The following is a 12,978-nucleotide window of genomic DNA, read 5'->3' as shown; positions in this document are numbered from 1 at the left end:
AGATTGGCTCCAGATGGATGGATATTCCGTGTTTAAGAGCGCTGCGTTGGTCAGGGAATTGTACTGCATTCCGACATGAAGAATGCAAACTGTCACTGCTCCAAGTTAGTTTGTCACAGAGCACAAATCAGCCAATCAACACGAGAAAGGAGAGCTTTAATGGTCAGAGATTAGAGTTAGGGTCACTACCTAGATAGAATGTGCAGTCGTTTTTAGTCAATGGATCCTTTGTTTTATGACCATATTGATTTTCCAAGACATTCTAAAACTGCTGCCCCGTGTGAGGCCCGAATTCCAATACGGTATATATTTACTTCCTGCATTAACAGAATGCTGTTTCCCGGCTCTTGGAGCAACAAACCTTCGAACTCACCCTCCGCTGTAAAACAGCAGAACAAAACACCTGCCCCGTGTGAGGCTCGAACTCACGACCTTCAGATTATGAGACTGACGCGCTGCCTACTGCGCCAACGAGGCCCGCGATGCAAACTGTTTGGAGGGACGGCACGAGTACTTACAGTCAGGGGGGGGGTGGAGTAAAGCACATGCTTTAGTCACTTGCAGCAGGCTGTTGGCCACTGCAGTTAGTGCATTGCATTTTGCACGCACCTTTTCCACTAGGATTTTTGTTTTAGTTACCAAATCCACATGTCTAAGGGAGACTCTGTTTTAGAAAACAGATCAACCACAGCAGGTTTAACACACACAAGAAAAACAGAAGGACTGCCTTACTTTTCTGGGCAGTAATTAGCATTGAGAGATTTGCCAGTAATTATGCTATCTACACTTACATTAAGTGCTATCCTCCTTTCTGTGTCTTCCCACACTGTTTCCTGCGGCTGTATTGTCACTGTTTCCTCACATGGAATATAAAAATTAAGGTTAGTTCTATAATCAAAAAAAAAAAGCATGAAAGTAACGATTGCATGCAGATATACCCTTAGGCCATGGGGCAAGCATCTTACATGTGGTTTTACAGTAATATATCATTTTAACTTAATAAAAAGTCAAACTATCCTGAGGAAAGATAAGATAATTTAACACCCAGCTTCAACATTACTTTTCTTTGTTTTCATTTTGTGGTATATATATATATTAATTGCAGGTTTCTTTTTACATTTAGACAACTTAAATAGTCCAAACAAATGTTAACTATTTTCTCTCAGCCGCCACTTTGCTCTTTATATTTACATACACACATATTTTTCCTCTTTCTACTGTCAGTGTTCATAAAGCTGTCATTTCTTCTGGTGCACCGTTTTGCACAGTGTTAACATGTCGACTCGTCACCGCTCAACTGGTAACACCTCAATGTGTGTGTGGGACAACGAGGTAAAAGTGGCATGATATCATCCGCAGTGTGAACAAATACGAACAAAAAGGATATCTTTAACCCTCAACGGGCATTGCATGGTTGTTCTGACTTTCATTTTTTTTTCATTTCAACCGCTGTCCTTTGTGTAATCTCATTGGGACCAGTGTCTGTGACTGAGAGGGGACATAAAAAAAACCTCCCCCATTCAATAATGCGTTGTCATAAATAGCATCAGAAACAGTCACAGTCATCTCGTCATTCAAGTGTTACAGTAATCGTGTCGTATAAGTATCAGCAAACAGGCTGAGTAACAATACATTTAATTTCAGAAGAGACGTTTCTTAGCGTTCCGACACAGCTTTAGTAGGAGTCATTCATAAACAGCTTGTTGAATAGTAGATTTATGGACAGTATATGTATGTTTATGAGCGTAAACCTTTTGTTCCTTGGTGCGGTTATTCCTAGTGCGCATACCGCTTTGTTCATGTAGCAAACGGTGCAAATACATTCATCTCTGTGTGCAACTTTATGCTTAATGTTATGTTTTTCAATCTGCACATTCCTGAGCTGTGATAAGAGCCTTCCTCTGTCTCTGTTGTCAGGATGTTGTGTGATGCAGAGTGGGCGAGGGGAAAGTTCACAGATGTTTGCGTGTTTTGTGGGTCACAGCTGGGAATTGTTTTATTTTCATTTTTAGAAAGAACGATTGGTCAATTAAAAGACAGAAATACAGCGTAATTTCTTAAATTGCGTTATGCTGAGGTCATAGAGTTCACCCTGGAGGTGTCTGTGCAGCCCTAACATTGTTTCACGCACTCTAACTACAGAAACTATGAATAAAAATATGTTTTTAATTTATTTTTATTGTTGCTATTCTTCTTGCTCTCTTTAATTTGCATAACATTATTCAAGAAATGTAACCCATCTCTGTGTCTTTCTTTCTCTGTAGGAGCTACAGTATGAAGAAGGGACAGCTGGAGAGGGACTATGCACAGGTGAGACCGACTGACGAATGTTTACTCATAGTGTCTCATTTTTGTTGTATTGCTCATCTTAAGCTTTATTCTCATGCACATCTCCCATGGCCATGTAGACGCGATGAGAAATTCTCTCAGCACCACAATTTCTCAATTTAATGAAAAGCAAATGCGTGTGGTTTGAATAATTAAAAGCTAGTTTCCTGCGGTCAACTCCTCTGGTTTCAGATACTCGCTATCTCCCTTGTCTTGCTTACCATTCTTCCTCTGTGTTGTCATGTTCACCTTAGAAATACAGGTTGCTTAGCAACCCCCCACCCCCACCCAATGCATCCCCCTCATAATTTTTAGGTGTCATTCACACGTGTGTGTGTGTGTGTGTGTGTATGTTTGTGTGTTGCAGCATCTTCAGTATTTAATTCTTGACTCGTATCCTGAAAACATTTTATGACAGCTCATTCGGCCTCGCCACTGGTCTCCGTTTCCAAGAGACACGCAGCTCGTCATGTGACGCTCACTCGGTGGCCCCTCTCAGAGATGCAGACAGAAATCCAGCAAGTCACACAGAGGGACAGATGAGGAGAAAGTGAGAGGAGGGCTAGCGAACAAAATAGAAACTGAGCCTGAGAGATATTGCAGCGGGCTGACAGAGAAAGAGCAACACAGCTAGTGGAGAGGTGGAACTCTTGTCATTTCCTTTCTCTCTCTCTCTCTCAGTCCAGATATCCAAACTTTTAAGAATTTCCCAACTGTCAGTCAAAAGCGCAAAGATTTTCTGTATGCTTGCGAGTTTGCCAGAGTTCGCTATTTGCCTTTTCCCTCCCACAGCGAGCATTACTGAAATAGTTTCAGGCTGGGGTCACACTTTGCTGTGCTGCCCAAAAAGGCCGACCCATCGCGGTTGTGCGTCGGTGCTCTTCTGCACGCCTCTCATGCACTCTCACGTGTGGATCAGCCTCGGTGTTTATTCCCTGTAACCCAGTCTGAACACAACACACATGTACAAACAAGGCAGATGCTTGAGACAGAGAAGTGCAAAAACGGGACGGAGGTAGATAGAGAGATAGTGGGAGAAAGCATTGATTGAGGAGGCCATAAGCTGGTTGAAAAGGAAGCTACATGGCATGTAGTCATGAGAAAGAGACAGAAGATGGAATGTGACTGGAGGTCGGACAACGTGAGTGAGTGGAAGACTGAGAGTAAACAGGAAGCTGATGAATCAAGGTGACTGTGGAGCTGTTGCAGGTAGAGAACGGTCATGAATGAATAGGTGGAGGCGGCATGAAGAATTGTAAATTAGGATTTTGATTTGACTCAATAATAATTGGTTGCTATTGTTTAGACCGCTGAGACATGCCTGGACAAATTATGGTTGTGCAAATTGAAACAGCAGGTCGACAGTGAATGCCATGCCACAGAAGTTACCTTTCAGGCTTATAAACAGCAATGTTCCAGCTTAAACTTAAACTTTATTTGTAGTATATCCCATGGACATATGCAATTCAAAAATACCAGGATGTAGTTGTCACCAAAGAGATTTAAAAATGATGGAAATAATCCTAGACTGTGAGCTTATTAACCGAAATGCTTCAAATTCATGCTATTTAGCATTTATTTCCATTTCTCTCTCACTCTCTCTTACACGCACACACACACACACACACACACACACACATTTAAATCCGGATATTGCTGTCTGGGCTTTCTGTTTGCCATACAAGTCATCAAAACAGGATGTATGCATGCGCATGTGTCTTGTTTTGCTGTTTATGCATCTTAGGGACCAGCCCCATTTTACCCAGACCACACAGGAAGGGCTGAGAGGTTGCCATAGCAATGTGCCGTTCAGGTGGCTGTCAAGCGATGACAGCAAAGAAAGGAGGATGGAGGGATGAGATGTCCTATAAAAAGACTGGAGCTGGGAAGTGTTAGAGAGGAGCGGGGGACACAGGGATGGAAAGTAAAACAATAATGTAGCATCACATTGAGCGCTTTTGTGTTTCCCAACAATGTCGTATGATGTCACCATCGACTCAAGCATAACTCCCACTAGCAGCGTTCAGAGTGAATCGGCTTCCGGAAAAAGCTCTGATCTTATATCGCTGGTCAGTGAGTGTGTGTCTGAGGACGAGCAGCTGAGGTGTGGACTGTAAAGAGTGTGTGTCCAGTTTCCTGACAGTTGAGAGCATCCACTGTCAACTTTATTCTTTCACTCTACTACAGATTAGAGGGAAATATTTGACTTTTTAATGCAGTATTTGATAAATAAACACTCTCAACCAAAGACTCACAGGGGCAGAGTAGTTCCCACTACTGACACAGTGACCCAGTCCAGAGGATTTAGGTTACCCGTCCTTACAGCCGTCTGCTTTCTGCTCACACTCACAAGAGTGATTCATTTTTACTATTGCAGCTGTTCCATTTTATCGTGAAAACGAACAGCATTTGGGCTCCGGTCACCCAAACATGTAGCTTTTCAAAAATAAAATAGTTCGTAACATTTGGTAGCCTTATGTGTGTCAAGAAAGTTTGTTATGTAAGGATGACCTTTTAGCAGAACTACAGCATTCTCTTAAGAGCGCTGCACATCAAACGCTGAGAGCAAAGTGCCGTGGAAACCGTTTATCTTCTGCTCTAAATCAGGGCACATGTGAACTGCATTGCACATGCGTTGCGCTTTCATTGAGCAACTATCGTCATCGTAAAATGTTAGGATTACAATATTCCATCTGATATGGAGTCATAGTATACCGGTAAGTGCAATTATTCATACTATGGTATAATGATAAAGACATTTTTTGACAAAACAGAACTTCATGTACCGGTAATATATTCTTGTGATTTCCTTGCTTAAATGTTGACAAAGTACAAACTTCGACAGACGATGATCAGTGTCTCATTTCTACACTTGTGCTTTTAGGCTCTACAGAAGTTAGCGAGCCAATACCTGAAGAGAGACTGGCCCGGAATTAACGCTGATGACCAGAGAACAGACTACAGGTGTGTGTGTGTACATGTATATATATGATATATAGAGGTACGCAGCCACATTTATCATAAAGAAAGCCAAATCTTACACCCTGCGTGGTTGCTCCAAAAAACATACCATTGCTTTTACTACCGGTACATGTATAATACAACATGTATGTCATTATTTACGTAGGTAATAAAACAAAACAAAACTCTAAATCCTGGGAATTTATCAAGCCAAGTGTTACATTAACATTCATTTTGAAAGTGCTAGTTTGGTTTTTGTTTGGTTCTTGCGGCATTTCTTCTAGAACACGCGGTTTGTCAGGCTCACAATAAAAACGACTCGGTGGTGTGAGGATTTGAAAAATGTTGCCATTCGCTCTTCTAAATCTCATGCTTTCAAATTACAAGACAGCCACCATTGAGTAATTTGACTCTTTTTCTCCTTCTAGGAATGTCTATGCAGTGTGGAGGTCCTACTTAGAAGGTACAGTGCAAGTTAGCCAGTCCAGGCTCAATGTATGTGACAACTACAAAAGCCAAGTTTCGGAGTCTGCAAAGACTGTTCGACTGTACAAGGAGCAGCAACTCAAAAAAGTGAGCACATTTATGAGTTAGTCATAGTTTCCTGAAGCTGTGTTTGTTCTTTCTCTTTCTCTGCAGCATCCTGTCATTAAATGGTAGCTAACATGACTCATGTCGGCCTGTTTCTCTAACATGCTCCATTGTTTTTCTCTCCACAGTCTATAGATCAGTTGGGTGGCATTCAAGCAGAGCTTTTGGAGTCAGTGAAAGAGTTGGCGAAAGCCAAGAAAAAATACTACGACTGTGAGCAGGTTGCCCACGCTGTACGGGAAAAGGCTGACATCGAGGCCAAGTGAGTTCGATGTGACAGTTTGTTTTTCACATGATGTGTGGACAAATGAAAATGCTAGGACGAAAGCAACTTTAGACTTAAGTCTAAACACACAAGGCAGCAGTGATTAGCCTGGCAAAAGGCAACAGAAGAAGACTTTGACCAGTCTTGGCTCCAGGTTCAAACGGCGGTCACTGATGAATGCGTAATTTCCCATCATTTCAAGATATCCATAGCAACATGAATTCAGTTTTATCGCTTTGTTAGACTGATAAGCCCTGTAACGCCTTCGCAAAGTAAGATAAGGTGGACGAGGAAAGATTAATCTGTTATTGTGAGTTAATTAGGAATGAAGTTGTTAATGCAGACCTGATAACCTTTGGAAAATATAATAGCGTTGATGTAAACTTGTGTAATTTGAAGGTTAGCTTGCTTATTCACCTTGCATTTAAATCAGCAAGACTGTATTCATAATCATCTCTGTTGGTGTCATGTCTTTTGCATTTAGTACAATTATTTTTGCTTCAGCCACCAATCATGGAAATTGTGTCCTATTGATAATACATTAATATATTTGACATTTTACGTGATAAATTCATTTTAAGTTAAATAGGTGAATGGAGTTCACTTAAGTTGTCTAGTTTGCAAACATACACGGTGAATCTTTGGTGTTCCAGCGTGTGCATTTAAATGCTCTGTTATGCTGCTTGAATTATTTTCCCAGGGTTGGAAGGTCTGAAAGCTGAGCTCTGTTAACAAAACAAATAATCAGTTATTATCTGAAGAATAAAATTACCATCCCCAGCACTGTTTCCCTCCAACCCTATAATGACATTTTCACTTCATTGAACTTCTTCAGTTAGTGCCTGCATCGATTGGCCAGTCAACACGTTTCTTCTCCCCATCACTCAGGAGAAAGACACAGCCATATAAATTAGTGCATTGCCTCTGTGTATGAGTGTGTGTGTGTGTGTGTGTGTGTGTTCATTTCTGTACAGTGAAATGCTTAGACGTTAGTCAGAAACACAAATGTAGCGACACCATGTTCACGTTATATTTTTAGCACTTGGCACATGTGGCAGGTAATATAAGTAGAAACACATGAGGCGACGGTATGTGTGAGAGGTAATGGAATACACAGACACAAAAAAAATCCATGCCTGCACACAGCCTCACAATGTCATGATACAAGGCAGGTCTTTCTGATGTCCACATCCATATATAATACTGATGTGTATTGCTGTTTATTGCTGTCACACTCCAGTACTCACTGGATCAGGGGTTAGAGGTCAGAGGTGTGATATTATAGAAATGCCGGCCTTATTTCCTACTTTGTGCTTTGCCTTGTTAATATTTGTTTGAATAACACGTTAGGGTCAAAAATGTCTCTATGAATGTGTCTCTTTCAGAATTGTGAAGTATGCAGGGGTCATAACCTCATGTCTGTTTGTTGAACTAAAAGGAGACATGTAGAAGTTTATTTGCCATGTTTCGCTGTTTTTTTTTTCCAGGTCTAAACTGGGTCTTTTTCAGTCCAGAATTAGTTTACAGAGAGCAAGTGTAAAGGTAAGAGGGCTCACTCACAAATGCACACGCCGCCATTCCCTCAGCGCTATCCTGAAGTCTCTTTTCAGCCATGAAAGAAAGCTAAACATCCTTTACCCCAGAACCTAAAGAGAGAATGATGTGTTCCGCTAAGGCTTTCAGCAACAATCTGTTACTGTGTTACTGTGATGTCATCTGTCTCTCTTTCATTCTAGTTAAAAGCAAAAAGAAGTGACTGCAACTCCAAGGCGACACAGGCCAGAAACGATTACCTGCTAACGCTAGCTGCCTCCAATGCTCACCACGACCGGTACTACCATACAGATCTACTGCACTGCATACAGGTATTTACGCAGACATGAACAAGGAAAAGAAGGATGAGAGAGACAGAATCCTCATCTTTTCTCGTGACTGTCGACATTACCTGAAATGTTGGAATTGACTTTAATATTTTATTTTGCTGCATGTAGCAATTTAAGATTTGTATATACAGAAGAGGTAGCGAGTTGGAGGGGGATATTAAAAAAAAAAAAAAACATTTTAGGCATTAATCTTTAGTTATTTAACTGTGAATCATCTTAGCTATCACCTATACACGTTGTGGCCTGGAAGACTATTTTGCTGTCACTCATCACATTTTCCATCAGTTGGCAGCGGATCTGAGTTTCATCTGGTACTATTGTACGTAAGCTTTCTGGGACATGCACATAGTCAAATCACAGGAAGAAATCCAACTTGAATGGCTCCAATATTTGCATGCAGTTTAATGACAGTAAATCCAGGTCTGTTAAACAATGTGTATTTCTGTATTGCCCTGATTTGTGTTTATGCAAACACAACAGACATCGACACACAGAATTACAGTTTGTCCTGTGCACACCTCACCAACTGTGTTTAGTTAAACAGCTGAGAGACAGTGATGTCATACTTTTAAATACTGCCCAAACATGTCTGACACACATTTGCACACAGTCGTCACATGTGGGATGCTTTCTTTGTCCCACCGATCACCGGTCCCAGACGTGACTCTGTTTTCACCGTTGTGAGACGCGCGCCGGAGGACATGCACATTTGATTAACTGGGTGACTTCGTTTCTTTCCGGTCTGATTAAACCATGAAATAAGATTGATGCGGTTTATTCAGAATCATGATAATAGCCTCAGTATTTTTTCTGGATTTCTCTTTTCTTGTCATTTATTTGACTTCCTAATAATTTCTTTGCTTTTTCTTCATTATGCAATTTCTTCAGATACTCTCCACTCTCCTTTTTTCTCCATCCCCTTCTCCCTGACTCTCACTTACTTTGCCCCCTGGCACGTTTGAGCATAGATACTGTGAGGCCGTTCTGAATAATAGATCATTAGTTTCTTGTGACAGAAGGACAAGACTGTCGGGGAATATGATCATACACAAATACATGCGTGCTTATACCCACAGAGAATGAAGGACATTGTCAAAGGGAAGCAATCTGCTCACCCCCTCTCTGTCCTCTGCAGTTTTGTACATGTTGATTGCAGGTCCTCACCTGCAAGACACTGGTAATGATGCTCCAATGGGTGGACCAGCATCTGCATCGTAAGGAAGTGGAGTTCTTTTCTCCAGTCCAGGCATTTCCACAGATGCATGTTGAGAGACACTTTCCAGACATCTGGATCAGCAGCAACCAAAAGGACAATGGCAGCCATGGCATATTCAAAGCATATGACATATCTGCTCATTGGAGATGATCGCAATCAATATGCATAACTGGAAATGTCAGATTTCCATCTTAATTTTCGCTTCATTGTCGACTGCTCGATGATTGGTACTCGGGACAAATTGCTGTTTTACTCTCGAGGCGTTCGGCTTTTTTTGACAGATTTGTTGTGACTTAAACATCAGGTATCATTTAGTGGCAAAGCTGAACACTACAAAACCACCATGAGCATCGTTTGGTTTTAAGCCAATTGAAGGAGGATAACCCAAATAAGTTAGAAGATGCAATTTGCATCAAAACGCTAGTAGTCAAATCGGTAATATGCGGAGTCTAACCAGAACCCACAACAATCCAGTTTTTATGGGCTCCGCTTATTAATGGAAAGGTCCTTGAACTCTGCCTCGAAGTAGAAAGTGGCATGAAACAAAAAAAGTACTTGTACCTGAGTGAATGTACATTTTGTCTTTAATATGCATTAATCAGGCTGGATGCATTGAATCCAGACATGCTGCACTTGAACAGTCTTGTGCGTTCCGCAGCGCCCTCTGCTGTTGGCAGGCGATGCTTTTCCATCTACTCGACTCTCACACTCAACACCTCTGCTGTCCTTCCTCCTCAACTGAGCCGTACTTAAGGCGACACAAACTCACACACTCACTGAGCAGCCATTTAACATCAGGGCTTTTTCTGGACGCTGATTCACTCTGGAGCGATGCTGCTGTAAATGTACTACAGTAGGAGGGGAGGGAGAGAATGAAGAGGAGGGGGAGGAGGAGGAAATGAGCAAAATGATGAGGGAACATTTAAAGTGAGCACACCCTTAATGATGTCATTTCCTTGACAATTTCCCATTGTTTTAGTGTGTTCGTGTGTGCGAATGTATTTCTGTGTGTATTTAAAAACATGTATTGTAAGTCTACAATGTGTGTGTGTGTGAGAGAAGTCAGAGCTCCAGTGGAGGTTGTAGACTTGGCTTGAAACATCCTCTGGCTTCCAGGGAGGGGGGGGGGGGGTTCTGAGACTGTGAGCTTTTTGTGAAGAACTCTGGCCAGAAGAGAGTGTCTGTGTGTGTGCGTGTGTGTGTGTGTGTGTCTACAGTCTCTGTGTTGTTGAATTGGACTCTGAACCCCTTCACCTTGCCCTGCAGCTGTTAGAACACTATCCAAAGAAACTCTCTCTCTCTCTCTCTCTCTCTCTCTCGATCTGTCTGTTTGGCAATGTGTCCTCCAGCTTGGCTGCACTACCCCAGCCTCCCCAGAGAAACACTATTCATTTGTAAAAATGTCTTTATTTCAGGGCATCAGAATCGTAAGAGCTGTCAGATGGAAACACCTTCTGTTGTTTCTTGTTGCTTCTTTATTGTTAAATATAATTTCTGGGACATGTTTTTTTAAATGAAAACGGTCTGAATCAGTCTGGCTGATAGTAACAATGGTTACGTTAAAGACGGAGGGAGCTTCGCGAGTCATTACAAATCTTATGAGTTGTTTCTCTGACTTGAAACAGAAGCGTGAACGAGTTGTCAGTCGAGCCCACACAGACTCGACGAGGGTTCTAATCAGAAACCATAAGTGGAAATTGCTCTGTGGTTTCAGTTTTTATCATATCCTGACCTCAGGGCAGATACAACATATCTGACAAATTACAGTAGTACTTGTGTGTTTTCATTGCTACTCAGACGCATTTGCAGATTACATGTTCTTGAAGCTGTTGAGACATACAGCACGTTTTATGAAGGGTTTCCTCATCCAAAGCCTGCAGCAGAAGCAATGTTGAAGCAAGCCAGTGTAACGTACAACCGCTCATGCTTGAATGGATGTTTGTCCTGCAGAGTGAAAACTACAGGGACAAAAAGTACACTCGTTTTGTCCTGCTCCTATTTGTAGTTTGTGTATGAAGTACACAAACTACAAACAAACAAACAGTAAGTTCTGGACTATAAGTCACACTTTTTTTCATAGTTTGGCTGGTCCTGCGATTTATAGTCCCAGAAATACGGTATATGTATAAAGTCTATTGCTAAAGCTTTGTAATTATCACTTACTGTTTGACCCTCTTTCTCCTCCCGAAGGATTATGGAATTACACTGAATGCAATACATAATTCAGTGTAACCCATAGGTCTCTCTCTCTCTCTCTCTCTGTCTCCTCTAGGCGTTGGATGGCAGGATCTATGAGCATGTCAAAGATTACCTGGTAGCGCTGTGTCGCACAGAGCTAGACGCCTCTCAAGCCACACACAACACCTTCCAATTCCTGTTAGACAAATCCACCAGGGTGAGTCAGACCCTCCACACTCCTTTGTAAATCTTTTTGGAATACACAAGAGACACTGATGTTGAAATCCACCGGAGATGTTCTAATGCAGCTTCAGCGGTAGCACTAGCCGTGTCTCCCTTGAGCCGGTCGCAAGCCCGGATAAATGCAGAGAGTTGCGGCAGGAATGGCATCCGGCGTAAAACTTTGCCAGAATCAAGCATGCAATCGACGAGAAAGGCTGATTTGCTGTGGCGACCGCTGACGGGGACAAGCCGGAAGAGGAAGAAGAAGACTCTTCTTACAGGGAAAATGTGCTTGGGATTACAATTTGGAAGCATTGTTTGCATGCAGTTTTTTAATTGAAATGCATGTTATATAATTTATTTTAGGGGACTCATGCATCCTTACATTCCGTATTTTGTTTCTTCTACTCCCAAGGAGCTTTGCTCCTAGTACAACACGGACGACACTCAAAATTTTAACCCCAAAATCAATTTGTGAATCTGAAATTTTTGCGATTCAGATTACCCACCACCAGATCTGGTTGAATTCTCTCCACATTCTTTCTCTTCAGATAATGCCAGAGTTCAACCAGCAGCTGTACATGCAGGAGAACCCTGTGTTTCACAAAGCACACGACTTTCAGTTCCAGCCCAGCGAATCTGACACGGTGAGCAGTAAATACATTTTTGAGCATTACTTGTTTTATTTTATTTATATGAACCTTTCCACACGAAGCACAAAGACCAAATTACTTCTATCTTCATCGGGTTCAGACTCAGGCACACAAATACCAATCATCCTCTTGTGCTACCACGTGTTTCTTCATCTTCCCTTTTCGCCCCCTCAGATATTGTGTTTTATATTTTGTCGCTGAAGTCTGTAGCTCATCTCAAGCAATTGAATGACTGAAACCAAATATGTGTTGAGTCTATTTTTTAATATTTTAGAGGTTCCCGTTAATTCATCTGGGACCGAGAGGCTTGCCAAGCTAGAAATGAGAGAACTGAGGCTCGGATCATTTTTATTCTCAAGAGAGATCATGGGCCCTTTTGTTTCCAGCCTTTGGAGATTCGTTGATGTGGAAGAGAAGTTGTCCAGTTAACTACATTCTGGTGACAGAGAGAAAGACAAGCATGGATCTACTGTTGTTTTAATATTCATTATTTTGAAGCCAGTGTTATGAGACCACTGGGAACTTTTCTTTGCAGGTAATTATTTTCCTCGTAAGATAAATTTCATTTGCAAATCCATCATTGTCTGCGCAATAATGGTGCAGTGATGTCAATCATGTTTTACCCCTCCCAGGGTCTTAAGCATTGCTTAAAATAAAGGAGATGTTTCCCAGTGGATGCTG

General features: G+C 41.7%; 1 protein-coding gene and 1 non-coding gene across 2 annotated transcripts in view; one reads left to right on the top strand and one right to left on the bottom strand.

Annotated features, from left to right (window-relative positions):
• The window catches only part of LOC137912516 (F-BAR and double SH3 domains protein 2-like), a 31,955-nt gene that overhangs the window by 7,201 nt on the left and 11,776 nt on the right, over positions 1-12,978 (top strand). The window contains exons 3-10 of the mRNA XM_068756667.1: positions 2,265-2,310; positions 5,213-5,292; positions 5,718-5,862; positions 6,009-6,142; positions 7,633-7,687; positions 7,882-8,010; positions 11,517-11,639; positions 12,196-12,291. Coding sequence (XP_068612768.1) covers positions 2,265-2,310; positions 5,213-5,292; positions 5,718-5,862; positions 6,009-6,142; positions 7,633-7,687; positions 7,882-8,010; positions 11,517-11,639; positions 12,196-12,291 — 808 coding nt within the window. The remainder of the gene's footprint in view (positions 1-2,264; positions 2,311-5,212; positions 5,293-5,717; positions 5,863-6,008; positions 6,143-7,632; positions 7,688-7,881; positions 8,011-11,516; positions 11,640-12,195; positions 12,292-12,978) is intronic.
• trnam-cau (transfer RNA methionine (anticodon CAU)) lies at positions 405-477 on the bottom strand. Its single transcript has one exon. It is a non-coding gene; the product is annotated as a tRNA-Met (tRNA).

Source organism: Brachionichthys hirsutus, unplaced genomic scaffold (assembly GCF_040956055.1).
Source record: "Brachionichthys hirsutus isolate HB-005 unplaced genomic scaffold, CSIRO-AGI_Bhir_v1 contig_976, whole genome shotgun sequence".
Taxonomy (NCBI): Eukaryota; Metazoa; Chordata; class Actinopteri; order Lophiiformes; family Brachionichthyidae; genus Brachionichthys; species Brachionichthys hirsutus.
This window is presented reverse-complemented; position numbering and strand designations above follow the sequence as displayed.